Below are 19,141 nucleotides of genomic sequence, written 5' to 3' on the forward strand. Positions count from 1 at the left end.
TTTTTTTCTACCTCATTTCGAGCACGAGCATTCAGTTAACTTTAATAAAGGTAATAATGGCTACTGTGACCATATCTTCATCTAATGAGTCTTTGGGAAGGGAGGGCGAGGCAGTGAAGGCAGCGTGTCATTTGTCGGAGTCTTCATCGACCTTTATGCGGTCAACCGAACGAAGTGAAGGTCTAGACGTTGTGTCAGGAGTTGTAATTGAAGGAAAAGAAATAATGTTGAGTGGTTCACTTAACTTCGTGTATGGTGGAGTGATTATTGCTGAGGAGGAAGAGGGACAAGGTGACATCCTTCTTGTCATTAGTGGTTATGATTGGGCATCTCACGATGTTAGTGAATTTTCGACATTTTTTTGGATGAAGGGTCAACTAGAGGACTAGGCCGAACGTAATTGCATATTGAACTCAATAGAGTTTGGTCCGTTGTTCAAGTTAACGGCCTGTAAGGGAAACAAACACGTCTTTCACGGAAAAGGAGATAACCTTAATGACTTCTTCTTTGCGTATGCTTATCTCTTTCATGAGATGTTCGTGTGGCTTCCCTTAAGTTCCTTTTAAATGGTCGTTTGAGGATTTCAAACATTGTGCCTTCTTAGCTTCACCCGAATAGCTGGGCTTATATGCAAGCGTGTGCGGTGATTTGCTAGGTTTTGACCTAACACCTACACCCGCACAATGCTGGTTGCGCAGTGATTTGCTAGGTGCTAGATGCTTGACCTAACATTACGCCTTTCTGCATTACTTTTGTACGATGCTGGTTGCCAAGCGTGGTTGGGTATCTTTGATTTCCGAACAAGGGAAAGCCTTGTTCAAGCTTTTCTCTCTTTCATTTAAGGGTTTCAAGGAAAATTTTCTATAAGGTAGAGATTACCGAATTTGGCCGTTCGCACTTCTTTAACGAAGACGGGTGGCCAAAGCTCCCTTTATATTGGACACAAAATCCCACCAAGTTGACATCGTGGTTGAGGTTTGAAATGACTTCAGCCGAGTTGGAAACGCATAGTGTCCTTGACGACTTGCCTCAACAACTCCTTTCCCAAAAGTTTATCAACTGCCTTGGGTTGCAAGACCTTAGTACTGAGGTGCTTGGTATGATGTTTCCTTTTCACATTTTACAAGTTTGACTTGATATTAACATAACTAAATTTTCTGTTATTCTTTAGGCATTATTATGACTTCCCGCCATCCAAAGAAAGATAGGTTTAAAGCAGCTGCTAACGAGTGGAACATGAGGAGTCGTCTAGGCGGCCTTAAACTGCTGCGAACACCACTACAAGGGCGATGCCTGTTGTATCTCGCACGATCCCAAAATCAACTCAGATCCCGGCGGTCGTCGAAGTCATGCCACTCAACGTTGTTCCTTCTGCAGAGCAGGCTGAAAAGAAGAGGAAGACTAATTGAGAAGGTGAAAGGTCTTCTTCTCACAAGAAGAGTAAGAAGGTCGCTCCTCCGCCCCGACCACTTTATGGAGCAAACATGGGTATCTGATTATATCCGGAATAAGCATCCAGGAAGTTAAGTAATCGTCAATGCTCGGGAGAGGATACACATCCTTGGGACATGCTTTATTCAAGTCATTAAAATTTGTACACATCCTCCATTGATCGTTCGACTTCTTCACCATAACCACGTTCGCCAGCCACATTGTGTAGGTTTCTTCTCGAATAAAACCGGCTTCCACCAATTTATTAACTTTTATTTCTACCACTTTTTTCTTCTCTTCTCCCAGCCTCCTCCTCTTATGTGTTATCACTCGCACTTCTCCAAACAAAGTTAGCTTGTGGCTCGCGATAGGCAGATGTATCCCTAGCATATCCAGTGCGGTCTAGGCAAATAGGTCAGCGTTTGCATGAAGCACCTTCATCAACACCTACTTTTCCATAGCTTCCCAATCGCCTCCCACGGAAGTGGTTTGCTATTCCTTTCTCCATAGTATGCAAGGTTTCACTTCACCGATATCGGCCATCGCTACCTTTGAGCACTTGATCCTCCGGCGGGGATGAACAGTTTGACCTTTAATCTGGCCATGTAACATTCTCTAGCTTCTTTCTTATCGGCTTGTACTGTGCAGATAACTCCTTTGTCTGATGCGAATTTCATTATGAGGTGTGGCGTGGAGACTATAGCCCCGAATGCATTCAGACATGGTCGGCCTAAAAGAACTTTATATGACATATTTACCTCCACCATGAGGAACCTCACCCTTAGCTCCTCGGTGTCGCGACCGGTACCCATGCAAGTCCTCAAGTCGACATATCCTCTAGTATTTACCCTTTCTTCCGCAAAACCTACAATCTATTCGTTGAAAGGGACGATGAGGTCTTCAGACAAATCCATTTTCGTGAAGGTCTTCTAGTACAAAATGTTAACGGAACTGCCTTGGTCGATGAGGACCTTACTGACATTGTACCAAGTGATTTTTGATGTGATTACCATAGGATAATCTTGATCTGGGTTAAGTGCATTGAAGTCATTGTTGATGAATGTGATAGGATGTAAGGTCCTAACCTTCCTATCCACCACGTGGACGCTCCTAAGCTCTCTCAGATGTCTTTTTTTGGTTGAAGCAAAGGCTCCTCCTCCAACGAAACCTCCTGAAATGGTGTTAATATGGTTGCAAAGTGGTCAGTCCCGACTCCTGCTACGACTGTTGCTTCGCCTTCTACCCTGGTACCGCCACTCGTTACCATGGCGAGACCATTCAGGACTTCGTCGAGGGGATCTCCTTGGTGGACACCTTTCCACCCTTTCCTCCTTCACATACCTCCGGAGGTGGCTCACTCGTATGAGCTCCTCAATCTTATCTCTCAGGTCGGTACACTCCTTTGTAGTATGGCCAAGTTTTGATGGTATTAGTAGTGCTTTTTACCGTCAACGTTCCTTGGGGTGAGTTTCTTCTTGAGGAGTGGGAGGAGTTCGGTATTGAGGGCTTCCTCTAGGATTCTGGCTATAGGAGCGTTAAAAAGAGTATACTGGTTGAACTTGGGCGCTCTGGGGAGGTCTTTAGGGCGAGATGTTCCCCCTCTTTCACTGTTCCCAAACGGTTTCTTACTCTCCCTTTTATCTCCGACAGCAAAAGGCTTCGTCTTATTGCTTCTTGCGGGAAATCTGCATATCCTTGATACAGATGAACTCAGTGGCTCTCTCTTAGAGTTCATCCATACTTTTCGGTGCTCTAGCACATAGGCTATCCATGAATGGTCCGACCCTTAGTGTTGACGATAGGTTGTTTATGATGAAGGTGTGGTTGACATCTCTCTCCTAGAGTTCATCCATACTTTTCAATGTTTCCTATTTCTCTTGCTTCGTATTGATTAATGCAATGTGTGTTATCTCTTGGGCACGGTTGGACATGTACTGCCTACCGAAGAGGGTTTCCAAAGTGGAGAAGCAGTCCACCGTGTTGGGAGGAAGAGTGCTATACCAAGCCAATGTTTCCCCCCTGAGCGATAATGAGAACGCCCTGCACATCACTAGATCACTGGACAAGTAGAATGTCATTGCGTTAACGAATGATCGGAGATGATCATCTAGGTCTGTCGAACCATCATACTTGCCGAATACTAGGGGAGTCTTCTCAGGCATAGGAGCCTCCATGATAGCAATTGTAAAGGGTAACATGCCCTCTGCTCGAACAGTTTGAATGGGGACGAGCACCTGGGTTGCGACACTATTTACCACCTTCCCCTCACTACCGTTCAGGTTGGCGTAGCTGGACGTCGTACCTGCTCCGTTGACTCGTTTTCCGGCTGTGCTTGGTCTATTCCCATGATCATTATCCTTCGAGGGAGTTAGGATCAGGAAGATCGAATGCTAAGCGGATTATTCTCTTCGCGCGACTGCGTGCTCTGCTCGGAGCGCGGCGATTTCAACTTCATGTTTTCTCTGCATCTCCATTAATTGTACTTGCATATGCGCTTGCATGTCCCTCATTATTTCCATTGGTCTTGTTGCTCTCCCATGTTTCTCGTGGTCATCCTCGGGTTTCTTTTACTGTTCACAGGCCCTATGATGGGTGCCGAAATGTTTCGGTGTGTAGGACCGAGATGTACTCCTTCACAATTTCAATTTACCATTCTGCCTTTTCCCAGCCCTTTCAAGTTTCTGCTATTTGTAATTCTTCTTTTTACATGGTCCAAGCCCGAGCGGTGGGTACTTGTTAAAAGCACTCTGACACTCAAGTTAGTATTAAGTCATTGATCGATTATAATTGTTAAGTCTTAAATTCTTAATAAATGTCATCATCTACCTTTTTATCTTGTTTTTGTATTTATAGTTTTCGTATTAGGCTTTTGAATAGGATTGACCCAATTGAGGCCCAATGTTGCTTAAGCAAGTTTTTACTTTCTTAATCTGAGTAAAAGGTTTCGACCAAACGGTTAAGAAGGTTATACAAACAATGACATCGGTTAAGACATTCAGTATTTCGGGTTGTGATTTTTCTGAACTATCCTTCTATATCTTTGACCGATCTATAAGATTGCACCGATCGATCTCTACGGTACAACTTACTACCTTGTAAACAAACATTAACACATAATATAATATAATCTAAGGGAAGATTTGTATATAATTGTACAAATATCATTTAAACATATTATATATATATATATATATATATAAGTCCAACGATTGCACTTGTGTTTATGCATTTAGTGTAGTCATAGCATGTCATTACAACAATAAAGGGTAAATATAAATTATTAAAATTAATTTTTTAGTGTAAAATAATGATATGAAATAGCACAAGTTCATTATAAATCCATAAATAATTTAATGTCAATCAAACATATAACAACAAAATCTATATATTTTAACAAATTGACTAACAAATTTTAAAAAATTTACTAAGAAACTAACATATGATTCAATATAAGAATTGGAATCAAAGTAAAAAACAATGAGTTTGGATAAGTTTATTATAACAGATGTAGCATATCTACACGTATTATCATGTATAAGAATTCTGTTTCAACTTTTCACTACTCAATATTTTAATCTTTAAAATTTAAATTATAACTGAAACAATATGATAGAATAATTATTACACAACTCAATTAATTAATATACATCATCTCATACCTATAATTCCAATTAATCTTAATAAAAAATTTCAAACAATTCATTCAAGCAAAACTACAAATACATCAAATATAAAAATTAATATTCACTTTTACATTTATAAAAACATACACAGTAAATTAGTTAGACAAAAATTTATTAGATATAAAAAATGATTAAAGACAAAAAAATCTAATCATTTATCATAATATATATGTATATATTCGCCCTGATAATTATTTAATGAACTTGTAATAAATCTGAATATTTTATTACAGTAACATCTATCACAATTTACATATCCATAGGATGGTTAATTTCCACATTTCGTCACATCCTCTGTTTTTTTTGTTATTCGACGCTCATGTGTTGTTTATTTTCCACGCTTTGTTATATTTGTTTCGTAACTTTCAAACGATGACTAAGGTTCTATGTTTAAGATTTAACTTAGAAAAAAAAATGCTATCTCTCATGCATTTGCTCTAGGTTTAAATTTTTGACCTCTCAACACGACAACTGCAATGTTTGAATGTTTTTTAATTTTTATAAATATAATAACACAATCAACTTTTTAGTTTCTATACTATAATATTATTTTTTTGTGTTGCTTTTACTTTTGGAGAGATGCATTACTTTCTTTTTCTTTCTATTTATTTATCAACTATAGATAACTCTTCTTACTTTCATGTCTTCAACAATAAATTTTTCCATAACATTTCTACTACTTTTAGTGAAATGAGGGTCTCACCTTTCTCTTTGAACTTTATTCACCACGAGAAGATGCCCATGATAATGTTTCTTTAAATTGAATACATAATAAATTAAATATTAATATTCTTTAAATACTTCGAAAATTTATTTTTGTTTTAAGTTGCTGAAATGTTTTTAATCTTTTTCGCAATATTCTCTTATCATATCCATTATTATAGTTTGTAAAACAAATGAAAAAGACATAATAACAACCATTCTTAAATATTCAAATTTTTAATTTTTTAGACCCATTAATACTAACCTTATTTATTTATAATATTTTTTAAAATTAACATTAATGTTAATTTAAATAAATATAATTATTAAAAATAAATGAAACTATAAAACATGAGGTCAAAACATTCATGATGTTATTGTGGGAATAAAAACTTTCTTATCCCTCGATTGAAGACTTATTTCGATACCTCTAATATTGTTTAAAAGTTGAGGTCAAAAGCAATAAGCATAACTTCCTCCTTCAACCGTCTCATACACCTTTTATAGACATAATCGTGAAAGAGTTTTGAGCTCCAAGTGAACAAAACAACCCTAAATTCGTTATTGATCCTAACAATGTTATCTCAATGGACTTGAACATTGACATTGTTTGTCAAAATGAAAATTCCTTCAGTCCTAGGTTAAGGGGTTTATTCTAATACCCCAATAGTCTTATTTCGTTTGGGAGTAGACGCCAAGGATAATTTAAATACACATTCCTCATTCAATCCTTCAATATGCCTTTTAAAGACAAAACTGTGATAGGAGATTCAAGTTTAAAAGTAGACAATACCTCAAATGTGATGATTGAATCTAACGATAATGTCGCAACAGGGATCGCGACGGGACGGCGAGCCGAAGAACAAACGGGTTTGAGAAATAAATTTGTGGAGTCGCCACCATAATTTATTATGGAAAAACTATGGAAAACCAAAAAATAAGACATGGTCTACGAAAAGTAGTTTTTTAGGTTCGGGAATCGGTTACGCGTAAGGAAGGTGTTAGCACCCTACGCGCCTGCCCAAAGAGGCAGTACCTTTAATTAAATGTAAAAAGGTTGATGTGGTTTTTTTTTTAAATGTTTAATTTTCCCTAAAAAAATAATATAAAGAAACTATTAAGAGACAAAAAAAATATTTTTTGTTTTATGAACCCGACAAGAATTGACCTTGGTCCTACGTACATCCATTTATAAATGGACAATCAGGGATCACATAGTTCTTTATCTAGAAAAAGGTTTGTGAGTTTGTTTGAAAATTATTATTGATTAATTTAGATTTTTGACAAGTGAATCCGAAAAAGATTTGGTTTATCAAGATTGACATCTTTTTTTTGGTTTTGAAGATTTTTTGTATTTTTTAGATTTATTTAAGAATGGTGGGAAGAAAACAAGAAACCGGTCATAGGCGGACACATACTTATAAAAAAATTATGATTTTAAAGAAAACAATATTTGTGTGTAGGAAAAAAATAAACCTTTAGAAAAAAACTTCAAAGTACAATCAAAAGAGAAAAAAGAGGTGACATACCTTTTAGCTTTCAGTATTCTCCTAGTTCTCCCTTGATAATCTCTTTTGGCAGAGTTCCCCCAACCTGAGAGCTTACTTTTCTCTATATTTTTCAGTATTCTTACTATCTCTATTATTTCAAAATATTTCTCCCTCCCTCCCCTCTTTTTTTCCTCTATGACAGAGTGCGTATTTATATACACACATTATAATATTGTGGAAATCTTGCCTTAATTGTGAATTAATTGACAATAAAACAAAATAGGGAAAGAAATGGTCAAGGTTGCCAGAAAACAAATTAAATAATATTCAAAACATTGATTATCATTATTGTCAGAACATCATATTTTCCTCTTTAAAAGCAACTAATGCAACAAATTATATTAATATACTATTTTAATTATTATTTATAATTATTAGCATAATATTAATTCAAATTATTACCATATTAAACTAACATTTCAAAAATATTGTATTAAAGTCATTATTTTATCCCTTTTTACCCACCATTAATTATTATTATCTTATTTTTTATTATTTTTAAATATTTACTTACCCGGACGAGATTGGGTGTTGACAGATAACATGGTTTCAAAGATGAAACCTCAGTCCTTTAGCCCTTGATTGATGGACTTGTTCTAATATACCTAATATTCCCACATTGTTTAGGAGTTGAGACCAACGACAAATTGGATACATCTTACTCCTTCAATCCTCCAAGACGTCTTTTAAGGACAAAACCTGAAGGAGTTATAGGCCCAAAAGTAGACAATACATCATATGTGGTTATTGACCCTAACGAGAAATGAGGTTCCAAAGACGAACCCTCGTTCCCTTTAGCCCTCAATTGGAAGGGCTTCTTCTTTTACATTCAATAGTATCATATCATTGAAGAGTCAAGCTTGGACAAAATGTCTTTCTCCTTCAATCCTCTATGATGCATCTTTGAAGGAAAAAATCATGAAGGAGTTCTGAACTCTAGAGTGGACAATACCTCAGATGTGGTGATTGACCCTTATCTCAATAGAGTTGATGTTACAACAATATCGCATTAATGAAAACTCTTTTAAGGACAAAATCCTGACAAGAGTTTCAAACTCCAAAGTGGATAATACCTTATTTGCGATGATTGATTCTAATAACATTATCCCAATGAACTTGATCTCCGAATAGTAATTACTTTTTACTTTTGATAGAAACAATATTTTATTGTAAGCATAACAATTACGAAAAAAAATAATGAATTACATTCTTACTACAGCTTACTTCAAGTATATAAAGAAATATACGTGAAACAAAAGTAAGGAAGAATATTGTGAAACAAAAATATTCAAGTGATCATGAAATAAAATCTAAGTTTGTACATGTAAATTTACAATGGTGATAAAAATAAAGAATTTAACACTAATCATATTAAGAAAGGAAGTGAAGACACATGAGTCTGGAAACATGACGAAGAAGGAGTATTTTGAGTTAGCTCAACATATAGAATCATGCAAGAAAACCTAGGTGGGGAAAATAATACAACACTTATATCATATTGGAATGTAAAGGATTTTCATTGCCCAATACCTAGAGTGGAAAAGATACCAACAAAGGATAAGTTATTACATATGGGATACAATTTGGCAACAAATTTTGTGAGCTAGGTAAACACTTATTTTTCTATTGTAAAATAACTCAAAGGGTATAAGAAATGTGTGATAGTTGGGTGGGTGTATGTTCCGTGAACCACACAATCAACCTAAAACTCATTTCCAACACTTTCAGTTTTTGCAACTTCATGGGAAACAAAACAAAATTTGGAAGGCTATGTGGGTAGCAATAGTTTGAGCAATTTGGAACCATAGAAATAGATTTAGGTAAGGAAAGGTAGATATAGAAAAAAATATTTTGTATGGCACAGTAGAATGCATAACTATGTTACTTTCTCATTATGACTAGTATCAATGTCCTATCCAATGCTTAAATTTTATGTAAAAGGGATGAACATCTAATTAGTTCTTATTAGCAATGAAATCTAAGTTCTTAATCAAAGCATTCAGGATAATCATGCCACTTCATACGTTTTTGGACAATCTTTTCTTTACAATGACTGTTATAACTTAATCCTGTTTAAGAAAACAATGAACAGATTGCAAGAAGCTTGGGATTGAATTCAAATCTTATTCTCTAGAAAACGAGAGTATTGGCTGTGGGAAGAGATGGTGGTCTTGGGGAGCTGCAAGAACCATAACAGCAAAAGTCAAGGACTAATGCATAATACTAGTATTCCATTTCCATTGGGCTAGGAAGAAAATCAAAGCAAAAACACTAACAAAGCTACACCACAAGGAATGTTATGACAACGAGGTCATTGTATCAATGTTTTTTATTTGTTTGTAAATTACCCAATTTTTTTTAATAATGTTTGTTGAATTGGATTGATAAACATAATGTTGATAGGTTGAGTAATAGGCTTTGAAAAATCACTTGGTATGTGGGAGAGTTTTACAAGTTTTTAGATGTTTTATTTATAAACAATGTTGGTAAATCCTTTTTCAAAAAACCCATCATCCAACAATAAAAGATTAATGTTAATTACAAGATGAATTATTCTAAGAAGACTGCGAATTACACAGCCGTGTATGTTAATATGCATAGCCACCCATTTTGGCGTAATATGCTGTTTGTGGAATAAAAAAAAAGGGGGAGGAAAGAGCGGTAGTATTGGGAAAAAAGTTGTTAATACTGAAAATGGTGTGATTAAGTATTCAAACTAAGAAAAGACGACATAAATTTTACTTGAGCGAATAGATTAAAAGGTTGTTTTGAATGTTTTATTTGATATTCATATTTAGATGGTGGGAAAATAAGATTGGGAGAGTAAGTTTTGGTGGCATGCATTGCATTTGCATGGTGTTGTTGGAAGAGAGAATGCAGATTTCAAGAAAAGGGAAGGAGACATATTGTGGTGTTGTGACGTCGAAGGCCCGCCAAACACACTCCTCCGTCTTTTACGGAAGGGTAATATTCTCCAACTCCAGTTCAACACACAACACAGACAAAGCCAAGAAAAATTATGGCAAGAGAGAGATTAAAAAAAAAATCTATAAATAAAAAAAGTACCACATTACTGACTACCACTGCTACTCATCCAATGTTGCAAAGTATTATAAACAACTGAAAGAAAACAAAAGGTCAAACATACACAACTTGGACTCAACTTGTGTTGGATCTCTATTTAGGCCCCCCAACACCATCCCCATCAACCCCCTCCTTCTTTCCTTTGCTTTTTATTTACCTTTTCACACAACAATACCCCTCTCAAATTCATCACTCCATTCCACCCTCTAATGTAATCCATTCATCCATTCTTAAACCATTTTATTTTAGGCCTTTGGGACAAACACACACACACAACATTCATCATCCTTTTTTTGAGGTCTTATTTCATCTCTTCCTTCATGGAAAACCAGTTCTTCCTCAATGCTCCTCAGCTGCATTTTGACCCTTCACCACCTCCTTGTCCACCTTCTTGGCACTCACTCTCTTCTCCCATGGATGTTCAAGTTTTGAATTGCTCGGCTGAGAGGACACAGGATTGCTTTTACACTCCGGCATGGGACAAGTCAACGGATCATGCTGTTCAGTTTGATTCTGCACTCAGTTCAATGGTGTCTTCTCCTGCAGCTTCCAATTCCAACATGTCCAGTGAGAATTTTGTCATCAGGGAGTTGATTGGGAAATTGGGAAACATTGGTGGTGCCTCTGATGAGATCTCACCTCATTCTCAGCCTTTGGTTCCTGCATCTTCCTACATCAATGGCAATAACAGCACCAACACTTCATGTTACAGCACCCCTTTGAGTTCTCCTCCCAAGCTGAGCTTGAACAAGATCCCCACAATGATGAATCACTTGGTGAAAGAGGGCATGCCCCCCAGTTTGAATTCCAGTGTGGCAGAATTCTCAACTGATCCTGGTTTTGCTGAGAGGGCTGCAAAGTTTTCTTGCTTTGGAAGTAGGAGTTTCAATGGCAGGACCACCCAATTGGGCCCCAGCAATGCTGAGTTGACTCACAGATCTTCTCCATTGGTGGAAAATGGAAAGCTCCCCAGAGTCTCGAGTAGTCCATCTCTCAAAGTGCTTGGATCTCAAATGAGTGCCCAGGAGAACAAGAATTCTCCATTGCAAGACCAAATGGAAGTGGCCAATTCTCAAGAGGAATCAACAATCTCGGAACAAATTCCAAATGGGGACAATGGGGTGAAACCTTCCCCATATGCGAATTCTAGAAAAAGAAAAGGTCCATCCAAAGGAAAAGCCAAGGAAACTTCAACCCCCACCAACCCCCCTATGGTAAGTACTTTTCATGCTAAAATTATTCTGTTTTACACTTTTTTTTATTCAAAGGGGCACTTCGTTTTCTTAACCTCAAAGGGTCTTTAACATCAGGCTGCTGAAGCCAGTGAAGATTCAAATGCAAAGCGCAGCAAGCCTAACGAAGGTGAGGGCAATGAAAATGGCCAAGTGAAGGCAGAGGAAGAGTCCAAAGGGGTAACTAGTAATACAAATGATGACAAACAGAACAAGAGTAACTCAAAACCTCCAGAGCCTCCAAAGGATTACATTCATGTCAGAGCAAGAAGAGGTCAAGCCACTGACAGTCACAGTCTTGCAGAAAGAGTAAGAATCAGCCATTTTCTCTCTCTGAATGACCCTGGCAGCAAGCATGTGTGGCCCTTTATTTTGACATTGTGTAAACTGATTTTGAAATAGGTCCGGAGGGAGAAAATCAGTGAAAGAATGAAGCTTCTCCAAGATCTTGTCCCAGGTTGCAATAAGGTGCATGTGCTGATAAGCTAAACCGAAATGCAAACAATTGGGTTGGTTTTGAATTCATTCCTTTACTAATTTAGTGATGAATGGTTGGTTGCAGGTGACAGGTAAAGCACTTATGCTTGATGAAATTATAAACTATGTCCAGTCATTGCAGCGCCAAGTTGAGGTAAACCAAACGAAACCAGTCTTAGCCAATAAGCATCTCAGATAATGGCCACAATAATGTTAAAGATTTCTTGCTGATTAAGAATGGCTTTTTGGTGTTGCAGTTTCTGTCGATGAAGTTGGCTTCTGTTAACACAAAGCTGGATTTTAGTATTGAGAGTCTAATCTCGAAAGATGTAAGTTTCAGGGCTCTAGACAATGGGTCTGCTTTTTTAACTAAAAAAATTATTGCTTTTTCCTGAATTGGGATTTGTTGGCTTTTTGGTGATTTCAGATATTTCAATCAAATAATTCTTTGGCACAGCCAATATTCCCACTAGATTCCTCAGCACCAGCCTTTTATGGGCAACACCCTCAACAAAACCCAGCAATCCACAGTAACATTCCTAATGGAACTGTGTCCCACACCTCAGTGGACCCATTGGATACTGGTTTGTGCCAAAGCATTGGCATGCAGTTATCTCACCTAAATGCCTTTAATGAAGGTGCCTCTCAGGTAATCAATTCCTTCTAGTTTCTCTTCAAAAAAGTGCCTTCTTTTTTTAAAGTCTCATTACACTTTTTCTAATTCTTCTTATCCAATGGTTTCCAGTATCCAATAGCATTCTCTGAAGGTGACCTCCACACCATTGTTCAGATGGGATTTGGCCAAACTGCAAATAGGAAAACACCAGTACAATCTCAGAGTTTCAATGGTAACTGATAAAGCAAAAGCAGAAAATGTTAACACAACACATCCTTTTCATTAGGCCCATCATCAAATCGATGTTTATGTTAATTTTTCTTGTCCAATGCAGGCTCAAATCAAGTACCCCTATGAAAGTTAAGCTCTGATCACCATTCATTACGCCTGAATTGAAGCTGGGAGGAATAGAAAAACTGCTTCTGTACACAACAAGAAGAGATTTAATTTGAACGACCCCTTGAATTATTAAGCCATTATTATCATAAGTAGGTATAATAGAACCCTCTTTTGTCCTTATGTTACCCATTTCTTTTCTCACCTTTTCCATGATTTTAATTTTTAATCTTCAGGGGCAGTTCTTTTCATTTTTTTTTCTTACAACTATTCACTGTAAAATCTTTAGGATCGATTCTGTATTCTCTTGGTGCAAATTCTTATTATTACAGCACCAATTGTAAGATATAGTGCTAATTAAAGGAGTTTTTCTTCTACCTGCTGCTATTATGATTATTCCTTTTCACTTTGTCTATTATTGTAAGCTTTATATAATTCACACATCACATCATCCCACAAAGAATTTTCGTGGGACTTTATTAAAATCTTATTATAGGTCATGTCAATTAACCTTCACCTAAATGGCGTAATCTAGTCGATGTGATTCTCAATTGTGTTGCTAACCAGCTGTATTAGTGGGGCCATTTTCTTTTTATCTCAAAATTATAATTCTAATTTGAATGATTAAGACCTTTGGTTAATTTGAGCTGTGGTCAACCATAACTTGTGCCATTTTCTTTGTCTTTTTCTCTGTAACTTTCTTTGGTTCACCAAAAGTGGAAGCTTCTGTGCCGTTTTTTTACTAACTGGGATAGAAAAATCCAAAGGAAAAAAGCATTATCAACTGCAGAGGTTCCAAGTTAGAAGTTATAACCACCCCTTTCAGAGCAAACATCATTTTTTTTACTAATATATGTGAACATTAAAGGAATCCCAGGTTGGCATTGGTGAACTTCTGACTAGGCCCAATGAATCATTGAGCTTTATAATTTCATAGCTTTTATTATTAATTTTGTGAATAAGAAAAGGGGTTTTGTAGTGGAGTTCAGGTTTGGAAAAGATACTCTGCAGATATTACACTAATCTTTTTCTGAGAAGTTGTTAGCAAAAATCCACTTTGAAAGGTTTAACAAAAGATTTTTGGGTCTGCTCTTGCCATTTTAATATTCTGGCTCTATAATTGGTTTGCAGATTAGTGTGATTTAATTATTGAAAAGATGCTTTGAATGTGGTGCTGTATACAGGAGAGTTGCATGTATTTTATTATTGTATCATTGTATAATACATAGTTTTTCTTCTTTAAAAAAGAAACATATAAACAACTTCAAATCCAAAGTGTTAATCTGACAACCTTGTCTCAGAAAATTAGAAACTCCTAATCATATAGCGACGTGTCAAAGGATGGATTGCTACATATTTTAACCACTATATTTAAAGTGAACTGTTATTAAAAAGACAAAATAATTAATGCATTAAATCAACTGATTTTGTATAAATGAAGTCACAGAAACAGTACTATATATTGAATATGTGAAATTATTAGCTTTAACATTAATCATATATAGTTTGGTCCTTCATTGGTTACCCTCATTGGAGTTCTCAGTATTTTATGATTAATGTCAACAATGATGTTAACTAATAAATGAAACATAACCTTGACAAGGAACATACAGCGTGTAATGGTAGCTGGTATCCAAATTTAATCACTTAACTTTTGTTAATTTGTCAGTTCATAGTTTTATATTCTATTAGTCACAGAACACACTTTTTCCTAATCCATAAAGAAAGGCTTGTGAAGCAACAGCATATATAATTGTGCTTAATCAATTTTCTTAATTATTTGAGTTTATTTATGTGCTGGCTGATCCCCTTTTATTTAATATTGCATAAAGTTAGAGCAAAATCAACCTGAAGAGTGATTAAGAGGCAGTGTATTATGGAGAGGTTTATGATTTTGATAAAGCTGGCTTCCATACAGGAACATTAAGCTTTTCTTCAGTGAATTGCTTGCATGAGCACTTTTAAAAGTTATAAACAGTTCTGATAGAAAAAAAAATTCTATTCCCCTTTAGAAGGTTAATTAGGTTTGTTAATATCTTTCTTTGTATATTGTTTTATTTTTATTTCAAAGGCATGTTGCTTGTAATGTAAAAAAGAAATGTGCTTTACTATTGATCATCTTCAACCACTGAAGAAAATTTAAGCTCAACTACATGGGGCTTGGATTTGCCTAATTTTAGGTTGAATTTTGCAGTTGAATTGTCATAATCAGATACTGAATTCCATGACCCTAATAGAAAGAAAAAGAGAGAAAAATGTGGTTTGAAGGAAATAGCTTTAGATTGTTGTCCTTGTAAAATGACCAGAAAATGAGGCCCTACCAAGCAAGAATGTTTTGAGAGATTTATAAGGCACACCATAATGATCATTAGGGTAGGTGCCCTACTAAGCAAAGTTGTCACTGCTCTATCACCCACTTCCCACTTATTTTTGGGACCCTCTTTCACCTTAGGATGAAGCAAATAACTTGTTTTTGGGGATTTTGGCAAATTTACTTCCTTTGTTTGGGGAGAAAATCAAACACCCTATTTTAAAAAACCATCATTTGTTTTACCAACCATCCATTATTTCATGCTCTACAACTGTAACATTTTATGTCACTGTTTTCTGCATTTCAAAGCCTCTCACCATCAATCACCAGTATTACCCTTCAAATAACCTGAGTCACCATCAATCACCATTTTCGTTTCTCACTTAAAACTTGATTCAACACTTTTGTTAGCTAACTTTCGAGTAACACCCTTGAGATATAGAATTAAGTTTAGGGACAACACCTACCAGTGACAGTGAGGTGCTATTCAACATGAGACACGTTGTGCATGGGTCCCCACCTACCATTTCTCAAGATCGTTCATGGCTTTTTCCATCATCTAACGATAAACCCTTCTGGTCAACACACATCATTTTTGCAAGGGAACATATATTAATTTCACACAACAACAACAACAACAAGAGGGTACTTCTTTTACCACTCAATTTTTCTTGCTGTTTAAATCTCTCTCTCTTTTTTTCATGTCTTCTCATAGATTTATTACCCCTTCGTCTCTTTCATCATGTTTATTCACGTACTGGAACATTCTGTCTTATTTTATGATCACTTTCTGTCTTTTCATTAAATCATTACCCAAAGGACTGTTGTGTTGATATAGGACATGGATTACTTGAGAAAAATGTTCACGCACACAACAAAAACTACACTTACATATCATAGGTTTTGTGATAAATTCTTATTTAATGAGAGTTTCGTTTTGTAGTTATAACACAATTGAATCTTATTTGAATTTTTATTTTTGACAAAAGGGTTGTGATTAATGCATTAGTGATGCTTAAATTATGTGGTGTTGATGCATTTGTGTTGCATTGTAATGGTCCTCATGTGGGTATCATTTTAAATTGTATATTTTGAAAAAGAGACAATGAAATTAATTCATTGATATTTGAATATGCATGAACACATAAATACTATTATTTAGGTAATGTCACGTTTTCTTGAGTGCAAAAGAAGAAAATGACATTAGACCCAAAAAGAGAAAAAGGGAGAGAAAGAAGGAAGCATTCATGTGGCTATTATCTTTGGTTAAGAAACCTGACATTAATTTCAAACATCAATCGATTCATTGTGAAAAAGATCATCATTCATCAATCAGAAATGCACCTTCAAGTCATGTTCAACCCAAGTGTGGCCATTTGAGGTTCATAAGATGGATCAGTGACTGGGTTAGAATTGAAACTTTGAAGAGAGGCAAACTGACAAATTCAAATTCCATCATAATAATTTGGATCCAATCACCAATCTATTATCTCCAACATCATCAAAACACAACCTCATTAGTCACTGAATGATCATGAACCAATGTGTATTAAGCCAACAACAATCTCTCCTTTGTCATTATGTGTCCTTCTTGCTTTATTGTTATCGCTTCAAAGATAAGCACGCCTTTCACTGTTAGACCAAAAGTTGTAATTATAAGAGATGTTAAAGATTCAAAATCATGAGGGACACGATCATCAAACTAATTAAGTCAACATTCAAATTATTCGCCAAATTTTGTTGCCAGCCAACACATTTTTAACAATCCAATCAATGGTCGATCCCGTCTCTATAAGATAAATTTACAATTATACAAATTTTATCTTATAAATTACTTTTGTAAAATAGAATTAAAATTAAGATATACTTGCGAGAATTACGCTTAAACATCTTACATCGACTAAAAATAAGATATATAAGTAAATATAAATTTAATCTTATTAACTTGTTGTAAAATTCACGTTTTAAAATATTATCATAATTCAAAATCTATTTTATCGAGATTAGTATTAAGTTATTCTTAAATCAATATTATAAAGTCAAGATATATATATATCTCCGTACGAAAGAAATATAAATAGATACACACAATTTTTTATTTTTTAATTAAGTTTAAAATTCATCTCTTAAAATTAGTAAACTAAAAGAAATTCATCAGTGCAAAATTAGTAGACAAAGTAAAATTCCTTTACCCTTTCTACCATAAAGGTAAGATGTGGTATTAAGTTAATGAGTCATTTATAAACTCTTATTTCCTTAATACGGAAGGAAAAACAGAAGAAATAGACTGAAGTGCTGAGATTACAAAATTTTTGCCCTACTTTTCTGCAATGTATGTTCCCTTTCAGGCCACAGTTGTTGTGATGAACGACAGATTATTTATATGATCAACTAATGGTTTTTCAATCAGTTATGATTAACAGATATAATGCAATAATGTGTGGATCTAAAGTTTGTAAACAGATTGTTAGTAGCTGACAAACCACTCGAACAAATTCAATTATTAGTTGTATTGAATGAATGACAATTAGTTCGTTAATGTTTGGCAAATATAATAATTAGTATACTTTTTCAATGATTCATGTGTCAATATCAACAAGGAATACGAAGTTCTGCAATTTGTGCTGTATTCAACAATAACATTATTACTTTCTTCCTTCCTTTGCTGAACTTTTCAGTGTAAATCAACTATACATGCATGGAGACTCAAATTCTGTCAAAAAGAACTTACTGGGTTTAAAAGAACTTCTAATGTGTTTTTACGGAATTATCACCAACTCATAATCATATTCTTGCTTTTGAAGATAATCCATTTATAAGAAAACGTGTTCAGTGAGGAACCATGATAACGTCAGAAAAATATTTTATATATATATAACTGATACAAAAAATAATTAAAATATCTTCATCATTCTGATATAGGATTTTTAAGATTATGATTTCAATTTAGGTGTGAGATAAAATACACTAAATAAATTTTAATCTTTACAAAACATGTTGATGTATGACGTATTATATCAATGTAGTCACATGTATATTAAATTTTATGAAATTTTAAAATATTTTTATTGTAAATTACAATCTTGGAATGTGAAACTTTCTCTATTGCTAAAATCTTAATTAGACATTCTGAACATAGACTCTCTTCTTCTACTTTTTCGTTGTGTGACTCTCCGTGTGATTAGCTAAACTTTTCTTTTTCAATTATCTCCATCAACTTCCTTAAGATTTAAATGTGTTTTTAATCTTTAAAAATATAATTTCATTTTATACTATATAAAAGTATTTGTAACTTTTTAAATCTTTAATAATTTCTTATTGTTTTTTTTCAGTTTTTATTCTAAATTATAATTAATTTAACAATAAAAAGGAAAAAAAATAATTGGCATAACTAAGGAAAAATAAAATCAAATTAAAAGAATTTGTTTTAAGACACAAAATTTAATTAAATAGTATATTTACTACTTAACATAAATAAGGTAATTATATATGTTATTTTAAATTTTTTTAGTTTTAATATTATATTTTTATTTTAAATTTTTTTTTTACTTAAATCTTATGTAGTTTTTTATATATTGATTAGGATGAATCTCTACTATTCCAAATGATCACATGTATAAACTATTTTAATATATTTATACATAATTAATCTAATTTAACATTTCTTACTTACATTGGTGTATTTAGACATGCTTTTCTCATCACATCTTTTGAAGTAC

The 19,141-nt window shown here is 34.6% G+C and overlaps 1 protein-coding gene across 1 annotated transcript; it reads left to right on the plus strand.

The window, feature by feature from the left end:
- Window positions 1-10,427: 10,427 nt before the first annotated feature.
- LOC124844992 (transcription factor bHLH62-like) lies at window positions 10,428-13,488 on the plus strand. The gene is made up of 8 exons (XM_047322010.2): window positions 10,428-11,664; window positions 11,761-11,991; window positions 12,085-12,150; window positions 12,245-12,313; window positions 12,417-12,488; window positions 12,587-12,808; window positions 12,905-13,007; window positions 13,110-13,488. The coding sequence occupies exons 1-8, from the start codon at window positions 10,771-10,773 to the stop codon at window positions 13,130-13,132; spliced, it is 1,680 nt and encodes a 559-aa protein (XP_047177966.1). The 5' UTR covers window positions 10,428-10,770; the 3' UTR covers window positions 13,133-13,488.
- The last annotated feature ends 5,653 nt before the right edge of the window (window positions 13,489-19,141 follow it).

The sequence above is a fragment of the Vigna umbellata genome, chromosome 5 (assembly GCF_029865625.1).
Source record: "Vigna umbellata cultivar VRB3 chromosome 5, Vumbellata_1.0, whole genome shotgun sequence".
Classification (NCBI taxonomy): Eukaryota; Viridiplantae; Streptophyta; class Magnoliopsida; order Fabales; family Fabaceae; genus Vigna; species Vigna umbellata.